This window comes from Diaphorina citri, unplaced genomic scaffold (assembly GCF_000475195.1).
Source record: "Diaphorina citri unplaced genomic scaffold, Diaci psyllid genome assembly version 1.1 scaffold1007, whole genome shotgun sequence".
NCBI classification, from domain to species: domain Eukaryota; kingdom Metazoa; phylum Arthropoda; class Insecta; order Hemiptera; family Psyllidae; genus Diaphorina; species Diaphorina citri.
In genome coordinates, this window is record NW_007378438.1 from 83138 (window position 1) to 100785 (window position 17648).

The 17648-nt window shown below is 39.3% G+C and overlaps 2 protein-coding genes and 1 long non-coding RNA gene across 8 annotated transcripts in view; all 3 read right to left on the minus strand.

Annotated features, from left to right (window-relative positions):
- Window positions 1–283: 283 nt before the first annotated feature.
- Window positions 284–17648, minus strand: part of LOC103513670 (DDB1- and CUL4-associated factor 13) — a 24077-nt gene continuing 6712 nt past the window's right edge. The window contains exons 4-8 of one of the 5 annotated variants that reach the window (XM_026826813.1): window positions 2493–2684; window positions 1824–2024; window positions 1153–1290; window positions 846–1010; window positions 284–493 (exon numbers count right to left, since the gene is read on the minus strand). In XM_026826813.1, the coding sequence (XP_026682614.1) occupies window positions 892–1010; window positions 1153–1290; window positions 1824–2024; window positions 2493–2684 (650 nt within the window). In that variant the 3' untranslated portion in view covers window positions 284–493; window positions 846–891. The other 4 variants (XM_026826812.1, XM_008478517.2, XM_008478515.2 and 1 more) reach the window with 4 other exon arrangements.
- LOC108252927 (ubiquitin carboxyl-terminal hydrolase 47-like) lies at window positions 3141–11864 on the minus strand. 2 transcript variants are annotated; one of them, XM_026826809.1, is made up of 9 exons: window positions 9065–9178; window positions 8726–8855; window positions 7979–8171; window positions 7351–7469; window positions 6864–7028; window positions 5185–5348; window positions 4522–4715; window positions 3857–4106; window positions 3141–3344 (listed from the first exon to the last, which is right to left on the minus strand). In XM_026826809.1, the coding sequence occupies exons 2-9, from the start codon at window positions 8832–8834 to the stop codon at window positions 3180–3182; spliced, it is 1359 nt and encodes a 452-aa protein (XP_026682610.1). In that variant the 5' UTR covers window positions 8835–8855; window positions 9065–9178; the 3' UTR covers window positions 3141–3179. The 2 variants fall into 2 exon arrangements, with proteins under 2 accessions (XP_026682610.1, XP_026682609.1); XM_026826808.1 differs by lacking the exons at window positions 8726–8855; window positions 9065–9178 and adding an exon at window positions 11739–11864.
- On the minus strand, window positions 9672–10311 carry LOC113469258. Its single transcript, XR_003392726.1, has 2 exons — window positions 10237–10311; window positions 9672–10156 (listed from the first exon to the last, which is right to left on the minus strand). It is a non-coding gene; the product is annotated as an uncharacterized LOC113469258 (long non-coding RNA).

The window sequence follows — 17648 nt, forward strand, 5'->3', positions numbered from 1 at the left end:
ACATAGATGTATGTGAGTACTTGTGGAAGGTACTCATTTAAAGCAAGGCAGGTTTAAGAACAAATGGTTCTGGTTTCATGAGAAATAAAGACATGTGATCTGTCTTGTGTCTTGTTAATCAATTATTAAGGCCCGTTCCCACTTGTCTCTAGGTAATTATTAGGAAGAAAATTCCTACATAGATGTATGTGAGTACTTGTGGAAGGTACTCATCTAAAAGCAAGGCAGGTTTAAGAACAAATGGTTCTGGTTTCATGAGAAATAAAGACATGTGATCTGTCTTGTGTCTAGTTAATCAATTATTATGGCCCGTTCCCACTTGTCGATGTCGTTCACTCTCATTTAAATTACATTGCTTACAAGGATATTCGGGAAAAAATGGGATGAAACTCACGACAAATGGGACGTTCCCATTTGTCGGCCTTTAGACTGTTCATTCACTTGTTCAAATACCAACCACGCACGACGTTTAACTCCATTGATTGGTTAAAATTTAGCCGGTCCAAAGTAGGTAATTATTAGGAAGAAAATTCCTACATAGATGTATGTGAATACTTGTGGAAGGTACTCATTTAAAGCAAGGCAGGTTTAAGACCAAATGGTTCTGGTTTCATGAGAAATAAAGACATGTGATCTGTCTTGTGTCTAGTCAATCAATTATTAAGGCCCGTTCCCACTTGTCGATGTCGTTCACTCTCATTTAAATTACATTGCCTACAAGGATATTCGGGAAAAAATTCGGATGATACTCACGACAAATAGGAACGGGCCTCTAGCTAGGCTGTTCATTCACTTGTTCAAATACCAACCACGCACGACGTTTAACTCCATTGATTGGTTAAAATTTAGCCGGTCCAAACTTGGCAAAGGCAATAGATTAATCTCCTTTTTTCACTCCATCTCCTTCACCACAGCTCTCTCTCTTTCCTTTGTCTGTGGTACAGTACCAGGGGCCGAGTGGGTTCGCTTGTTACTCTCCTTCCTCTTCTGTTTGGATCGAATAGCGCGATGTTCAGCTTATTATCCTCTTTTTTCACTCCATCTCCTTCACCACAGCTCTCTGTCTTTCCTTCGTCTGTGGTACAGTACCAGGGGCCGAGTGGGTTCGCTTGTTACTCTCCTTCCTCTTCTGTTTGGATCGAATAGCGCGATGTTCAGCTTGCGCGTTGTAAATATGACGCGGGACTTGTCTGTGCCGCGCGATGCGTCGAATTTGCGGGTGGTGGGCGTACTTCTGCTTAAGAGATTCCGAGTAATCCAGAGCCTGACGCTGCTTGTTGTTTACGTAACCTGAGGAAAAGGGAGCAATGGGTATGATTATGAGACAAGGGAGCAATGGGTAATTGATATGATATGAGTTTAAGGCTTTGTTTTATTTTTATTTTTAAATAGGTTTGATAGAGGGAACTTCAACAACAGAGATTTTACCGTCCCGACATCGCAGAGAGGACAAGATAGTATAAATCTTGTGATTTTTTTTTTAACCTTATGGGTGTAGGACCATAAGGTTTTTTTTAGGTGGAAATCGAACCCACGACCTATCGGTTACAACACAAGACCAGACAAGACAGACATTTACTACCTTCCAAGCTAACTAGACTGGCAAGATTATTCTACTGTTCTTTTTTTTTTTTTCAAAAAAAAAAAGAAGAAATTGAAGAGAAGTGAAAAAGATTGTACCTCACTACCACTTTCGCATTACTACTTCAAGGCCCATTTTTATGCCTATCCAAGACCAGAAAAATCTGGTTAGAAAATTTCCGCCCTGGCCGGGATTCGAACCCAGCACCTCCGGGTTGAGAGTCAGTGCTCTTGGTACTCACCTAATTTCTCCGAGGCATGTGCCTTCCACACTCGCAGGTTCATCTCGTCACTGGCACTGATGACAAACTTGTTGTCCAAACTCCACACAGTGTGCGTGACGTGTTGCATTCGCTTTGTGTGGTAGATGTCTCGTGAGTGACCCTGATGAGCCAAGTACAGACGCAGACTCTTGTCGTAACCACCCGCAACAAATTCCCTACCTAGAAAAAGAATAACAGAAATTATTTACATGTGTTGATAGCATGGTGAAAGTAGTCTACATCAGTTCCTCATGGATCACTGAAGTTAACAATTCATAGAAGCTTAACCCATCCTTTAGGGCTATTTAGCCCCTACACCTAAGCCTCAGATTGGGCTTTTTGTGTATGGAGTTAAGCTGTTAATAATACATTAAAGCCTATAAAGAAGGGTGAATGTCTGGACAATCATGTGGCTTTTCCCAACTCCACTCAGCCTGGGTATTGTTCATCTAAGGAGGCCCCATGGGGGGAATTGGTTTTTCACAGCTATCAGCACATGATTGCTCAGAAAAGTCCAGATTATAGGTTTTATATATATATATATATTTTTATCCCCTAAGTTTATACTAGAAAAAAATGTGCAAGGTGTTGCAGACAAAAGAAAACTACTTTTCTACACTTGCTATCATGATGGAAACTCGCTCTTACCTGTAGGAGAATAGTCCACACTAGTCACAGCACTGGTCATATCCTTGTGTACATTAAGGGGTGAGTTGAGTTGTCTAATGTCATAGGAATATAGGTTGAAGTCCTCATTGGCTGCAGTGAACACAAAAGCTTCCATTGGATTCCAGCTGACCATGTTAGACCGAAGTGACATCACTACCTTCCTGATTGGACCTGAGGGGGATAAATAAATAGAAATAATCAATAAACACCTTTAAACTTAAGTAGTCCAAAGTACATTTATAAGAAGTTCAAAGTATTTCAAATGCCATGAAAAACACACATGAGTTTTAAAAATCAAAGAAAAACCAGGTAAGCAGTTACTTAAAGTACCTAGGTAAATATTTCATGAAACTGGAAAGATCATAATAACACCATAGCCTTTCTTCTATTTTCCATACACACTACCTACATAAGAAACAAGAGATATACCTAGAATACAATGGTACAGAAAACAATTCTACAAAATAAAGCAGTTGTTTAATTGCTACAAAATAAAAATGGTGGTGAAACACTCATCTTAAAAAATCTCACCTGTAGCTCTAGTATCATAAAGGATAATACTACGATCGAGGGAGGGGTCTTTAATAGCAGAGCTTACTGTGGTAGGTCTTAGGTAGTCTTGAAAAAGAGAAAAAAAAACTGATCCGATTTCAAGTCGTGTCTCACTTACCAATACACGACCAGTTTGCCATCGATCAAGTAGTCCGGCGGCTCCGTGTTCCAAGCTTGACGATGAAGATCGCTCAGAATTTCGGACGTCACGGTGAAGCTGGTCTCCCGGATCAGAATCGTGTCCACGAATTCCACTGGAATACCGCTTATTTTGGAGATCTGAAGGAAAATTTGAAAAGGTTACCGTACAGGTGGAAACACACTATCATCATGTCACGTCACGTCAGAAACTCAAGTCACGTGAGCTCATGGGGAGTCAGAAAGATGTAGTTCAAAGTTTTCCCAGAATACTGTAGGTCATCTCGTTCAGGAGAGCCATACTACTGTCACGTCACATGAGCTCACGTTACGTGATAGTAGTGTGTTCTTTACGTAAGGCTATGGTTCCTTTGAATCGTCTAGTCTGGATTTTGAGTCCTAGGACATCGCATTACAGACATATTAGTCCCTATGTTATGGTTACTACATTGCTTGCTTGTTTTTTTTTCTTTTTTTTTGTGCAAAATCTATAATTTTTCAATAAATACTAAATGTAAAATGACTTCGTTTACTCATTTCACTAATTGGGACAATCTTACCTCTAGGTTCAGGATGTCTCATGGGTAAACTTTTAAACCTACAATTCTTCCAACACCGTCATCTCACGGACAAGGAAAGCAAGGGAATCTTACCTCGGCTTTAATATTGGCTAGGGTGATATCTTCGATGACTATTTCTTCTATTTTATCCAGGACATCGCTATCAGGCTGATACCGTCTTGTGCTGAGGACTGTTTGGTTTTCATCGGTCTTGATTTCAGGCCGGTCAATGGTTTGCAGGAACACTTCCCATGGATTGAATACGATCACTTCTCTACCAATTATTTGAGAATCCAGGTGAATCTTGCCAGCCTTCTTCCAGCTTTTCTCGCGCAGTCGACACCTGAAAATAATAATAAATAATCAAAATAGCGGTCAACACGTTAAAAATAATAATATTAAAAAAATAATACATAAAACAAAATTTGGCAAGCGCTAGGTCACGGGTTCGATGACCACCTGGGGCGGATTTTATCCTTAAGGGATAAGATTCGTTTTCGGAACGGCTGGCTTTTTCATATCCTGTGCCTCATGTCATCAAAGTATGGAAAAGTGGGAACGGACCTAAGTGCCTAATCGGGGAAAAACTCACCTTTCGACGGGCAACTCAGTGGAAAATCTCCTATTCAACTCGTCCACTATTTCCTTCCGTCTTGATATCGCCTATTTATTGTCCCTTGCTAATAATGTGCTCGTGTAGGAACTGAATATAGAATAGGAATTGAATATGGTAGGAACTGAAATTCACACAGACTCACCTTTCCACAGGCAACTCAGTGGAAAATCTCCTGTTCAACTCGTCCACTATTTCCGTCTTGATATCGCCTATTGATTGTCCCTTGCTAATAATATGCTCGTGTAGGAACTGAGGATCTTTGTCTTCCTGATGGCGGTACACTTTCATTTGATATTCGCCTTCCTGCAGAACGCGCTTCAACTTCACCGTGATTACCTGCAGGGAATTTAATATTTGTCATTACTTATTATCATATTTTGTCTGGCTGGAGGACGTAAAACAGGGAGTAGACCAGCTTAGTCTGGCTAGGGGACTTTAAACAGGGAGTATACCAGGCTGCCTTGCTGAAGAAATAGCAAAGGTGTGCGAAGGGCATCCACTCGTAAAATTTGTAGCCGAAACCAAATGTCAGCCCAAAGCAATCACCCAGTTAGGCCTGATTGAGAGGCTGACGAAAAACGCCGACTCCGTCTGTATACAGTACAAGGCGAATAAGAAGTGCTAGAACGGTCCAGGCGCGGGGATCGATCGTTTCCCGCCCGGCACGAACTTCATCCTAAACAGGTAAGGTTTGTTCTTTCTATCCCCCTTCTCTCTTTCAAGACGATAGGACCTCCGCTGTAACAGTTTCCTCTATAAAACCTCTTGAGAAAAAAAAAAAAATAATAATAAAAACATTGCTTACTTCTCCATCTGTCAGATTCTCCATGGTATTGGTTAGCTTGAGTTCTGTCTCATGCAGGTCGTACGTACAAATGCAGAAGTTACAGCTAGGCACTCGGACATAGGGCTCCAGATGTTTCATGAGGTAGGCAGTCGTGGTCCTTTTGTCGATCTCGATCATAAGTTCTGTGAAAACAAGCAGAAGTAAATATGTAGAAAGTCCCGGGTTCGAATCCCACCATCGACAAAAATTTGTCCTAGATTTTCGATTGTAAATATTTCAACGAGTCACTTTTTGGTGTTCTCGTGTTGACCCAGCACCTAAATGGGAAGTATTGTGTCTCTTATCGCCCATCTGATGAGGGGTATACTACGGGGTGATCATGCTACGACACACGCGTCCAATGTAGCAGTTGTTTCATTGCTACGAAATAAAAACGGCGGGCGGTGAAACACTCATCTTTTTTTTTACGGTTTATACTCACGTGGTCTATCAATAGTGATATTGGCATTAAAGTTAGCGTCGAGAACTTTGAAATGTTTAAACAGGGTGGTCCGTAGCGCGCGTTCCATTTTGTCTTGTTCATCTTCATCGTCGTAATGGCGAGACGGTGTGGAAGTCTAATACGTCGAAATATTAAGACCTTGGTTAGACTGCGGGTGTAAAGGGACTTTTCAGTCCTATCCCAGCAGGATATACAAGGTATAAGTAATTCTATTCTCTTCCACGCAAGAAAATTAAAAAGAAATACCTTGATATGTTGTGGAAACTCATCCTTGGCTATCGCCTGAACGTTTCGCTCCTTGTCTATCTGCCTTGAGGAGAAAACAAAAAATATCACGTTATTCAAACTGAAGTTATGCCATAAAGAAGATAATCAGTGAAACAGGGGTTATTCCTGGCTCGATGGCGTAGTGGTCAAGGCGCATGGATGGTAAAGATGGTGGGGGTTCGACCCCAGCTGAGGTATAGTATTTTACCCTCATTTATTTGAGAATTTGATCGTTGGAGCTCTAAGGGTTAGATGTTAGAGAACGCCTCGAGCGTTAACCTCGCTTAGTGGTTATTTTCTGATCAACAATATTTAGTGTTAAGCTTACCTGAGGTGGTACTTGTCGTGCTCAAGGTCATATTGGTGTCAAGGTCAAGGTCTTGAATATGACCTTCACTAGGCATGAGGTCATCACGAGATTCATCAGGATCATCACCCATCAGTGTCCTGGGGAAATGAAACGAATATCTACTTAGCTTAGAATTTAGAACATAGAATCTAAAAACAATTTGAATAATTCTAGTAATGGCATGCCATACCATAAAAAAGCTTTTTCTTAACCTTATATTTATCACCAAACTCAGTAATGTAATGAATGTCGAGGTACCTAAGTATATTAATGCGGGAAACTTTTCTAAATTAAAAAAAAAAAAAAAAAAAAAAAAAAAGAAAGTCCCAGGTTCGAATCCCACCATCGACAAAAATTTGTCCTAGATTTTTGATTGCAAATATTTCAACGGGTCAATTTCTGTTGTTCTCGTGTTGATCCAGCACCTAAATGATAAGTATTGTGTCTCTTATCGCCTATCACTATCTGATGAGAGACATACTGCAGGATGGGCATGCTACGACACAGACCACACGTGTCTAATGTAGCAGTTGTTTCATTGCTACGAAATAAAAACGGCGGTGAAACACTCATACTCACGTGGTCTATCAATAGTAATATTGGCATTAAAGTTAGCGTCGAGAACTTTGAAATGTTTAAACAGGGTGGTCCGTAGCGCGCGTTCCATTTTGTCTTGTTCATCTTCATCGTCGTAATGGCGAGACGGTGTGGAAGTCAGACATATACTTGGTACACCCAGTTTACCTGTGAGAAGAAAACGAAAAAGTAAAAATATCACGTTATTCAAACTGAAGTTATGCCATAAAGAAGATAATCAGTGAAACAGGGGTTATTCCTGCCTCGATGGCGTAGTGGTCAAGGCGCATGGATGGTAAAGATGGTGCGGGTTCGACCCCAGCTGAGGCATAGTATTTTACCCTCATTTATTTGAGAATTTGATCATTGGAGCTTTAAGGGTTAGATGTTAGAGTTAGAGAACACCTCGAGCGTTAACCTCGCTTAGTGGTTACCTTCCGATCAACAGTCTATTATTTATTTATCTATCTATCAAGAGTGTTGGGCTTACCTGAGGTGGTACTTGTCGTGCTCAAGGTCATATTGGTGTCAAGGTCAAGGTCTTGAATATGACCTTCACTAGGCATGAGGTCATCACGAGATTCATCAGGATCATCACCCATCAGTGTCCTGGGGAAATGAAAGGAATATCTTGTTAAAACATAGGATCTAAACACCATCTGAATCATTCTAATGGTGTCATGCCATAACACAAATTTCCCTTTTTTCAACCTCATTTTTAACACCAAACTCAGTGCTGTAATGGATCTGGAGGTTGGTGGTTCGAGTTCAAGACAAGGCATAAAATTTAGCGAGGTGTAATAATGCTGAAAACGACTTTGCTAAATAAATAAATAAATAAATAAAATAAAAACAAATGAAATTTGTTTAAAGGTTCGCTCGTTTCACTACAACATTCTAACAGTTTGTCTGATTTTGACGAAATAGGGCAGAAATTCAACACACAAAGGGCATTTATAATTTACTCATTAATATGTTTTGATCTAAAGAAATGGTTTAAGAATTTCAAGATTAAGATAATCATTACATATTAGATTTTGATTATTAGATCCAGAAACATGAAATGGTTTTAACTTTCAGTTTCACTACTGGATGACCTTTCACTACCAGACCATTACCTTTCACTATCGGTAAGACTGCTGTCTTCGGACGTGCTTTGATCTGATTGGTTAACGTCTGAGTTGAGGAGGAGAGGTAACATGGCGGGGGAGGGGGAGGCAAGCTCCTCCGTGGTTGGCACCTGGTCTCCTGACTCGGAGGTCGCATTCGTGTACTTCTTCAGCTGAGTGATGCGATATTTGGTGAGAGTGTCTGAGGAGGGGAAAATCAGGTGGTTAAGAAAGTAGGTACTTGAGCAAAAACTTGATAAAGAAGGCACCTACTTGAGCGAAAACTGGAAGGTTTTTCTCTTTCTCTCTTCTTCTTCTTCTTTTTTATGGCGTCATTTATAATGTGGCAGGATTTTCCAAAAGGAGCTCTTACACCCAAAAACAGATTTTGTAGAGGATCTAATTACTTGGATACCCGACAATTATTACCTACCCCACTGCCTTGAAGCTACCAAATGTAGTGGAGTTTCAGACTGAGGTAGGGAGTCCATTTCACAGTCTAGAAACCGTGACATGAAATGATTTCTTTCTCGCCAGTCTATTTAGCTTGGAGGGTAGCGCGCCTCCCTTGTAAGCGCTAGGTCGCAAGGTTCGATTCCCGCCCAGAGCGCATTTCATCCCAAACAGAAAAGGTTCGTTCTCGGAACGGCTGGCTTTATCCTATCCTGTCTTCCTTCTAGCTTCGCAGTTCCAATTCCCTGTATCAACCTCTCCCCCAACCAACCCCAAATAATAATAGAGATATCTAATAATTACCTGGATCTACGTCAGGAAGATGTACAGTTAGACGTATGGTATTGGCTATTCTCTGTATAATACTGTACATGGTAGACTTTTCGAACTCTACCTCTGGATCTTGGTCCATTTTGTTGAAACATACGAAAATCTGAAACAGAAAAATCATCTTGTGTTTTATTCTTGTGGAAGAACCATGAGTTGGACTTTGATTTTCCTTTAAGTTTAGGGGTTTCCAAAAATAGCTAGAGGTGAACCTCTCTTTTTGCCCCAAAAATACTGCCATAAATGGTGATACAACAATACAGATTGGTATGGACAATTGAACATTACATAAATAGGTAAGAAATATGAACTCACCTTCCTCGGTGCTGATGTACCGTAGAAGTAATCAATCTGAAATAGACCAAAATGTAGGTATACATTAGATTAGAACAAAGATAAGATAGGTTAGAAAAATCACATAGGTGCATTTTTTTTTTTTTACTTTCCATAATTGCCCCACTAGGACACTTTTTAAAAGTCAGTCAAACCAACACCACATTGCAAGGAAGTCGAATAGAAAAGTAGGTAGCTGTCGGAAGTTTAGAAGAAAATAAAAATACTAGAAAAAGTATAGCTACAATTAATATAACAGCAACCCCTTGAAAGGGCGAGGCATACCTAGTCGATTTAACATGGGCCTAAGATTGACCACCTTTAGCTAGAGCTCAACCTCAGTTTAATTTCAATCCTCTGTTCCCTTAACTTGGTAGGCCTCGACCTAAACTGATTCCAAAGGCTTTGGCTAAACCTGACAAGGGGGTGTTGAAGTTGTGGCACATTTGACAAAAGTAAGAAGTAGACCATTAGCTTTTGGTAGAATTTCGATAGTTTCCACAATTTAATCAGTGCCATTTCAAACAATCTCTTATGTGATCTTCATAGAAAAACACTGGATAAAAAAACATTAGGTAGAAACTTCCTATTAGGTAGGAAAAGAATGAAGGAATAGACAGGAAGTCTTCTAAAAAAAAAAGACAACAGTGGAGTTAGAGTACAAAGAAAAAAAAATGTGAAAATAATCTGAGACTGACTTAATTCACATACATAACTCCTCAAACTCACTTTTACATATAAAGAAAACCGTGTATTTCCTCAAAAAAGGAACCTTAGATTTCCTTATCTAACTCTCAACAAATTCAGACAGTAAAATATTAAAGGGTCGAAAGATTAAAAATTTCGCAATAAATATGACTAGAAAAAATAAAATAAAAAGGGGATGCATATTTGGAGATTTAGTTGCCACTCATTCAAGCTTTCCAAATGATAGTTTATATTCTATGCCAAAAGATTGGGCCTGACTTAGGTATCAACTAAGGATAAAAAGAGAAAGAAAAAAAATGAAAAACAAACTCAACATAGTATAATTATGTAACATTTGTACATATTTCAAAGTTAAACCCTCATTACCTTGAACCAAATGAAAAACAAACTGAACATAGTATAATTATGTAACATTTGTACATATTTCAAAGTTAAACCATCATTACCTTGAACCAACATTGACATAGAATCAATTTAAATATGTATCATGCATCATGGACTGATACTTTGGGTTGAGAAAGTTCAATTGAAAAACAAACTCAACATAGTATAATTATGTAACATTTGTACATATTTCAAAGTTAAACCCTCATTACCTTGAACCAACATTGACATAGAATCAATTTAAATATGTATCATGCATCATGGACTGATACTTTGGGTTGAGAAAGTTCAATAGTCAATACTGTTATTTTACTTCAGTCCACCCAAGTGTAGTCACTTAAAAATCCACGTACACATAGCGTGGCATTTATTAAAATTTAAAGGTATTTAAATGGAGTTTTTGGATTTTTGAACAAAAATATATAAGTAATATCTAAAATTAGGTATAAATAAACTGTTATTTTACTTCAGTCCACCCAAGTGTAGTCACTTAAAAATCCACGTACACATAGCGTGGCTTTTTATTAAAATTTAAAGGTATTTAAATGGAGTTTTTGGATTTTTGAACAAAAATATATAAGTACTATCTAAAATTAGGTATAAATAAAACTAACTTTTACATTTTCAACAGAATCTTCAATTGAAACTGAGCGGAATTTCGCGCAAGTTCTGTTTTCATCTTCAGATAGGTATAATATAGGTCTTTTACATTTTCAACAGAATCTTCAATTGAAACTCAGCGAAATTTCGCGCAAGTTCTGTTTTCATCTTCAGATAGGTATAATATAGGTCCCTAGTTCCTATCATTTCCCAACACAGGTCTTACAATGCAGTACGTACTGAGCTGAGACCCACATTCACTTGGTTTTCAAAACAGAAGGCGTAATTCTCGGGAATAGCGACGTAATCATGAGACCACTTCAAATCGAAGGACGCAATTCTCAGAATTTGAGGCACGCAATCATGCGATCACTTCATATTGGAGGACGCAAGTCTCAGAATTTGAGGTACGCAATCATGCAACCACTTCAAATCGAAGGACGTAATTCTCAGAATTTGAGGAACGCAATCATGCGATCACTTCAAATCGAAGTACGCAATTCTCAGAATTTGGAAAGCAATTCTCAGATTTTGGGGCGCAATCAATACGACCACTTCAAATCGAAGGACGCAATTCTCAAAATTTGGGGCGCAATCAATGCGACCACTTCAAATCGATCCACTGCCTTGAAGCTACCAAATGTAGTGAAGTTCCAGACTGAGGTAGGGAGTCCATTTCACAGTCTAGAAACCGTGACATGAAATGATTTCTTTCTCGCCAGCCTAGTTAGCTTGGAGGGTAGCGCGCCTCCCTTGTAAGCGCTAGGTCACAAGGTTCGATTCCTGCCCAGAGCGGATTTCATCCCAAACAGAAAAGGTTCGTTCTCGGAACGGCTGGCTTTATCCTATACTGTCTTCCTTTTAGCTTCGCATTCGGGACTATAAGACCTTAGCAGTTACAATTCCCTGTATCAAACTCTCCCCCAACCAACCCCAAATAATAATAGAGATATCTAATAATTACCTGGATCTACGTCAGGCAGATGCACAGTTAGACGTATGGTATTGGCTATTCTCTGTATAATACTGTACATGGTGGACTTTTCGAACTCCACCTCTGGATCTTGGTCCATTTTGTTGAAACATACGAAAATCTGAAATGGAAAATCATCTTTTGTTATTCTTGTGGAAGAACCATGAGATGGACTTTGATTGTCCTTTAAGTTTAGGGGTTCCAAAAATAGCTAAAGGTTAATCTTTCTTTCGGTCCCAAAAATGTTGCCATAAATGGTGAAACAACAATACAGATTGGTATGAAAATTACATACGTATATGTATTACAACAATACAGATTGGTATGAAAATTACATACGTATATGTATTGAAGAAAGAGGTTATTTTGTTTAACATTTATTTAGACACTTTACATTTTATAATTCAATGTAAACAAATACGATAAATTACAAAAAGAGCGAAAAAAATTAAGACATTTTTGCCTGTGGACAAACTCTAGCATTCAACCCTGGGGTTTAATAGAATAGAATACCTTGTTTATACTGCCAGCATAGGACTGAAAAGTCCCTTTACTCTGGTTTTTAGTGACTGGGGTTTTACCCTTCATTTGGCGAGCTACCCGCCTCTGCACATTAACCTCACCCAACCTAAATAGGGTACAGTTACACAGTGCAAGAGTTCTAAACTAAAATGGACGCAGCACATAAGGGATCAAAAAGAGACCACCTTAACATAAGGGTACAGTTACAAAAAAAACATAGGACTGAAAAGTCTCTTTACTCTGGATTTTAGTGACTGGGGTCTTACCCTTCATTCGGCGAGCTACCTGCCTCTGCACATTAACCTCACCCAACCTGAATAGGGTACAGTTACACAGTGCAAGAGTCCTAAACTGAAATGGACGCAGCACATAAGGGATTAAAAAGAGACCGCCTTAACATAAGGGTACAGTTAAGTAAAAAAAAAAAAACAAAAACAAAACAAAAAAAAACAAACGAAAAAAAAAAAGAAAGAAGTTATTTTGTTTAACATTTATTTAGACCCTTTACATTTTATAATTCAATGTAAACAAATGCGATAAATTACAAAAAGAGCGAAAAAAAAATGAAGACATTTTTGCCTGGGACAAACTCTAGCATTCAACCCTGGGGTTTAATGAAATAAAATACCTTGTTTATACTGCCAGCATAGGACTGAAAAGTCCCTTTACTCTGGTTTTTAATGACTGGGATTTTAGCCTTCATTCGGCGAGCTACCCGCCTCTGCACATTAATCTCACCCAACCTGAATAGGGTACAGTTATACAGTGCAAGAGTCCTAAACAAAAATGGACGCAGCACATAAGGGATCAAAAAGAGACTGCCTTAACATAAGGGTACAGTTACAAAAACAAAAAAACAAACGAAAAAAAACTCACTTGTCATTGAGTTTAATCCGGTGCATCGTGCTGTAGTCGAAATCGAACCGCATCAGGTGAAGCGTCAACAAGTACGGAAACTCGGTGAACTTGAGGCCCTTGTGCGCGTCGCACTTTTTCCCGCACTTGTCGCAGAAATACTGGTTGGCTCCGTCCAGGGTTTCCGGGCGGACAAACGCACGCATAGCCTCGATAATGTCGCCGTACGCTACGGAGGACCCGAACGGACGTACGGGGAGCGGGATATCCAGGAACGTATCCTCACGAGACTTCTCGGTCCCGCACTCCAGACACTTGACGTAGTCCCGCATCTTACCTAGTGTGTGCGGGGGAAGAATAAGAGAGTATTAGGATTAATAGGAATAAAAGAACTACTTCTGGAGCAATAGAATCAGAGAACCTGAATAATGTTGTGAAACTGAGAGCCTTTCGACATTTTTGTTGATACCACAACTTTTGTCATTTCTATTTAAAATAATAATAATCTTTTTGCTCAATCAAAACAGCTTCTCAACTGAGCGATTCAGATCCAAATGTAATATAACAGCAACCCCTTGAATACATTTGAAGATCTAATTTCGCCATTAGTCCCTTGTCTAAGGGCGAGGCGTACCAAGTCGATTTAACATGGGCCTAAGATTGACCACCTTTAGCTAGAGCTCAACCTCAGTTTAATTTCAATCCTCTGTTCCCTTAACGTGGTAGGCCCCGACCTAAACTGATTCCAAAGGCTTTGACTAAACCTGACAAGGGGGTGTTGAAGTTGTGGCACATTTGACAAAAGTAAGAAATAGACCATTAGCTTTTGGTAGAATTTCGATAGTTTCCACAATTTAATCAGTGCCATTTCAAACAATCTCTTATATGATCTTCATAGAAAAACACTGGATAAAAAAACATTAGGTAGAAACTTCCTATTAGGTAGGAAAAGAATGAAGGAATAGACAGGAAGTCTTCTAAAAAAAGACAACAGTGGAGTTAGAGTACAAAGAAAAAAATGTGAAAATAATCTAAGACTGACTTAATTCACATACATAACTCCTCAAACTCACTTTTATAAAGAAAACCGTGTATTTCCTCAAAAAAGGAACCTTAGATTTCCTTATCTAACTCTCAACAAATTCAGACAGTAAAATATTAAAGGGTCGAAAGATTAAAAATTTCGCAATAAATATGACTAGAAAAAATAAAATAAAAAGGGGATGCATATTTGGAGATTTAGTTGTCACTCATTCAAGCTTTCCAAATGATAGTTTATATTCTATGCCAAAAGATTGGGCCTGACTTAGGTATCAACTAAGGATAAAAAGAGAAAGAAAAAAAATGAAAAACAAACTCAACATAGTATAATTATGTAACATTTGTACATATTTCAAAGTTATTACCGTACAGGTGGAAACACACTATCAGCATGTCACGTCACGTGAGCTCATGGGGAGTCAGAAAGATGTAGTTCAAAGTTTTCCCAGAATATTGTAGGTCATCTCGTTCAGGAGAGCCATACTACTATCACGTCACATGAGCTCACGTGACGTGATGGTAGTGTGTTTCTTACGTAAGGCTATGGTTCCTTTGAATCGTCTAGTCTGGATTTTGAGTCCTAGGACATCGCATTACATGATTACACACACATTGGTCCCTATGTTATGGTTACTACATTGCTTGCTTGCTTTTTTTTTTTTTTTTTTCGCAAAATCTTTCCTTTTTCAATAAATACTAAATGCAAAATTTTTCTTTTTTTGTGTGCAAAATCTATAATTTTTCAATAAATACTAAATGCAAAATGACTTCGTTTACTCATTTCACTAATTGGGACAATCTTACCTCTGGGTTCAGGATGTCTCATGGGTAAACTTTTAAACCTACAATTCTTCCAACACCGTAATCTCACGGATAAGGAAAGTAAGGGAATCTTACCTCGGTTTTAATATTGGCTAAGGTGATATCTTCGATGACTATTTCTTCTATTTTATCCAGGACATCGCTATCAGGCTGATACCGTCTTGTGCTGAGGACTGTTTGGTTTTCATCGGTCTTGATTTCAGGCCGGTCAATGGTTTGCAGGAACACTTCCCATGGATTGAATACGATCACTTCTCTACCAATTATTTGAGAATCCAGGTGAATCTTGCCAGCCTTCTTCCAGCTTTTCTCGCGCAGTCGACACCTGAAAATAAATAAATAAAATAAACCCATTCTTTTTGTAAAATTTGTGAAACTTTGTTCAACAAATATACAAGCATTATATTCTATTCTAATTAAAATAAAAACGAAACTTGGTAAGCCCTAGGTCGCGGGTTCGATAACCACCCGGGCCGAATTTTATCCTGAAGGGATAAGGTTCGTTTTCGGAACGGCTGGCTTTTTAATCCTGTGCCTCATCAAAGTATGAAAAAGTGGGAACGGACCTAAGTGCCTAATCGGGGAAAAACTCACCTTTCGACGGGCAACTCAGTGGAAAATCTCCTATTCAACTCGTCCTATAAACAGGGAGAAGAACAGCTAACCCTAACCAGCCTAGCTAGCTGATAGTTTCAAACGATTCTCTCTGCTTGAAAAGAACAAGCTAAGTCCTCACGATGGTTGACTGTAGTTCAGCAAGAGCCAAATAAACATTGTTAGAGACCATCACTCTGGTATGGCTAGAAGTCCTCACGATGGTTGACTGTAGTTCAGCAAGAGCCAAATAAACATTGTTAGAGACCATCACTCTGGTATGGCTAATAAAATAGATATTTTCTCTATTTTGTCATCACCTTTCGGCTATAGCTAAAGCCGCTACAGCAACAAAAAGTTGTTTTAATTTTGTTAAACATTAATGCTCATCAGCAATGTACTTTACTAATACACCTTAATCTATGCTAGGGATGAAATGTTTTGGATGAAATTAGGACAGTTTATCTGAAATAAGTTAATCAACACGAACATACAGAAGTAGACAAAATACTTACATCCAGGCACGTAGGTTTTGAATTCATCATCGGGCTGCTTATACTCCAGTAACATATCGAACGGTACCCGTCTAGATTTCAGCTTGGCTCCTCCACTGCTCCCCTCCAATACCTCCTCTACTAGGTCGTCAGGGTTCTCTAGAGGTTCATACGTACTACGATATCGGTCCACCTTAACCAGTCGACACTGATCCAGAGTGGTTACCTCTTTCATGTTGAGCATCTGAAATTATAATAGATTTGTACAAATATTAATATAATCTTCTTCTTTGTCTTCGCCTTTTCCCGTGTACCGACGGGGTCGGCGTTTTCCGCCAGCCTCTCAATCAGCCCTAACTAGGGTAACTGCTTTGGGCTGACATTTGGTTTTGGCTACAAATTTTACGAGTGGATGCCCTTCGCACTATTTCTTTAGCAAGGGAAATTCAGGCTGGTATACTCCCTGTTTAAAGTCCCCCAGCCAGACTAAGCTGGTCTACTCCCTGTTTAACGTCCCCTAGCCAGACATCATATTTTAGTGCGTTTATCTTTTGAGTGACAATAAACCCAATAAAATATGAATAAATAATTGAGAAAAAAATCCCAAACTGGGCAATAGCCCGATCAAAAGAAGAAGACAGAAAAAAGTCAAATCTCGAGAGAAATCACAACTTACATCAAAAGCTTGCTCGAGGAGTTCCCGTATGGTGGCGTCGCGCGCAAGGAATATCTTTACCTTGTCCTCCCCTTCCTTATCGCCGTCCCCCACTGATTTGCTCTCACTGCTGCTGCACTGGGAGAGAGACTTCCTCGCAAACCCCTGCACCCGTAAGGCGCCACTGCGGCTGTTGTGCTTCTCTGCCTCTTCCCGCTGTAGCCGCTCGTGTAACTCCTGATGGAAAAACACAGGTATTTTATAGACTACAATAGAACATACCTTGTTTATCCTACCAGAATGAGACTGAAAAGTCCCTTTACTCCCGCAGACTAAACAAGGTCATATGTTCCATAGGAAAAGTATACAAATATGCAAATCAAACCTTGCCTTGTTTAAATAAAAAAAAAAAAAAAATGGTGACAAAAGTATTAAGGGAGGGATACGGACTATAGGTTAGCCCAAAGGGGAATTGCCCACCTGATGAGGGACATACTGCAAGATGGGCTTGGGCACGCTACGACACAGACCACATGAGTCTAATATAGCAGTTTTTTCATTGCTCTTCCACCCAACCAAAGCTCTTCCAATTTTTTTTTTAATCAAGTTTGTTTATAAGGCTATAACTGTAAAACATGTTCCCCATAATACGTCAAAATATTAAGACCTTGGTTAGACTGCGGATGTAAAGGGACTTTTCAGTCCTATCCCAACAAGGTATAAGTAATTCTATTCTCTTCCACGCAAGAAAATTAAAAAGAAATACAAGTAGAGCGTAGTGGCGTGCGTCGACGAAGAAAGGTAAGAGGAAGAGATAGGGTAGCGGGGTGAGTGATGGGTTGTGGAACAGCTCTATCGCGTGGCGTTATTCGGGCGGCAGAGGCGGTGGGTTCGGGCTCGGCTGTGTCGGTGTAGGTG

What these genes read in the sequence shown, in the direction of transcription:
- LOC108252927 (XM_026826808.1), bottom strand. Translation starts at nt 11,847, where the DNA reads ATGGACCAAGATCCAGAGGTGGAGTTCGAAAAGTCCACCATGTACAGT. An exon ending in AGTCTTACCGATAGTGAAAG is followed by an intron (nt 7,470 to 7,978) that starts GTAATGGTCTGG and finishes TCATTTCCCCAG; the next exon opens with GACACTGATGGGTGATGATC. An exon ending in TAGCCAATATTAAAGCCGAG is followed by an intron (nt 3,345 to 3,856) that starts GTAAGATTCCCT and finishes ATTTTCCTTCAG; the next exon opens with ATCTCCAAAATAAGCGGTAT.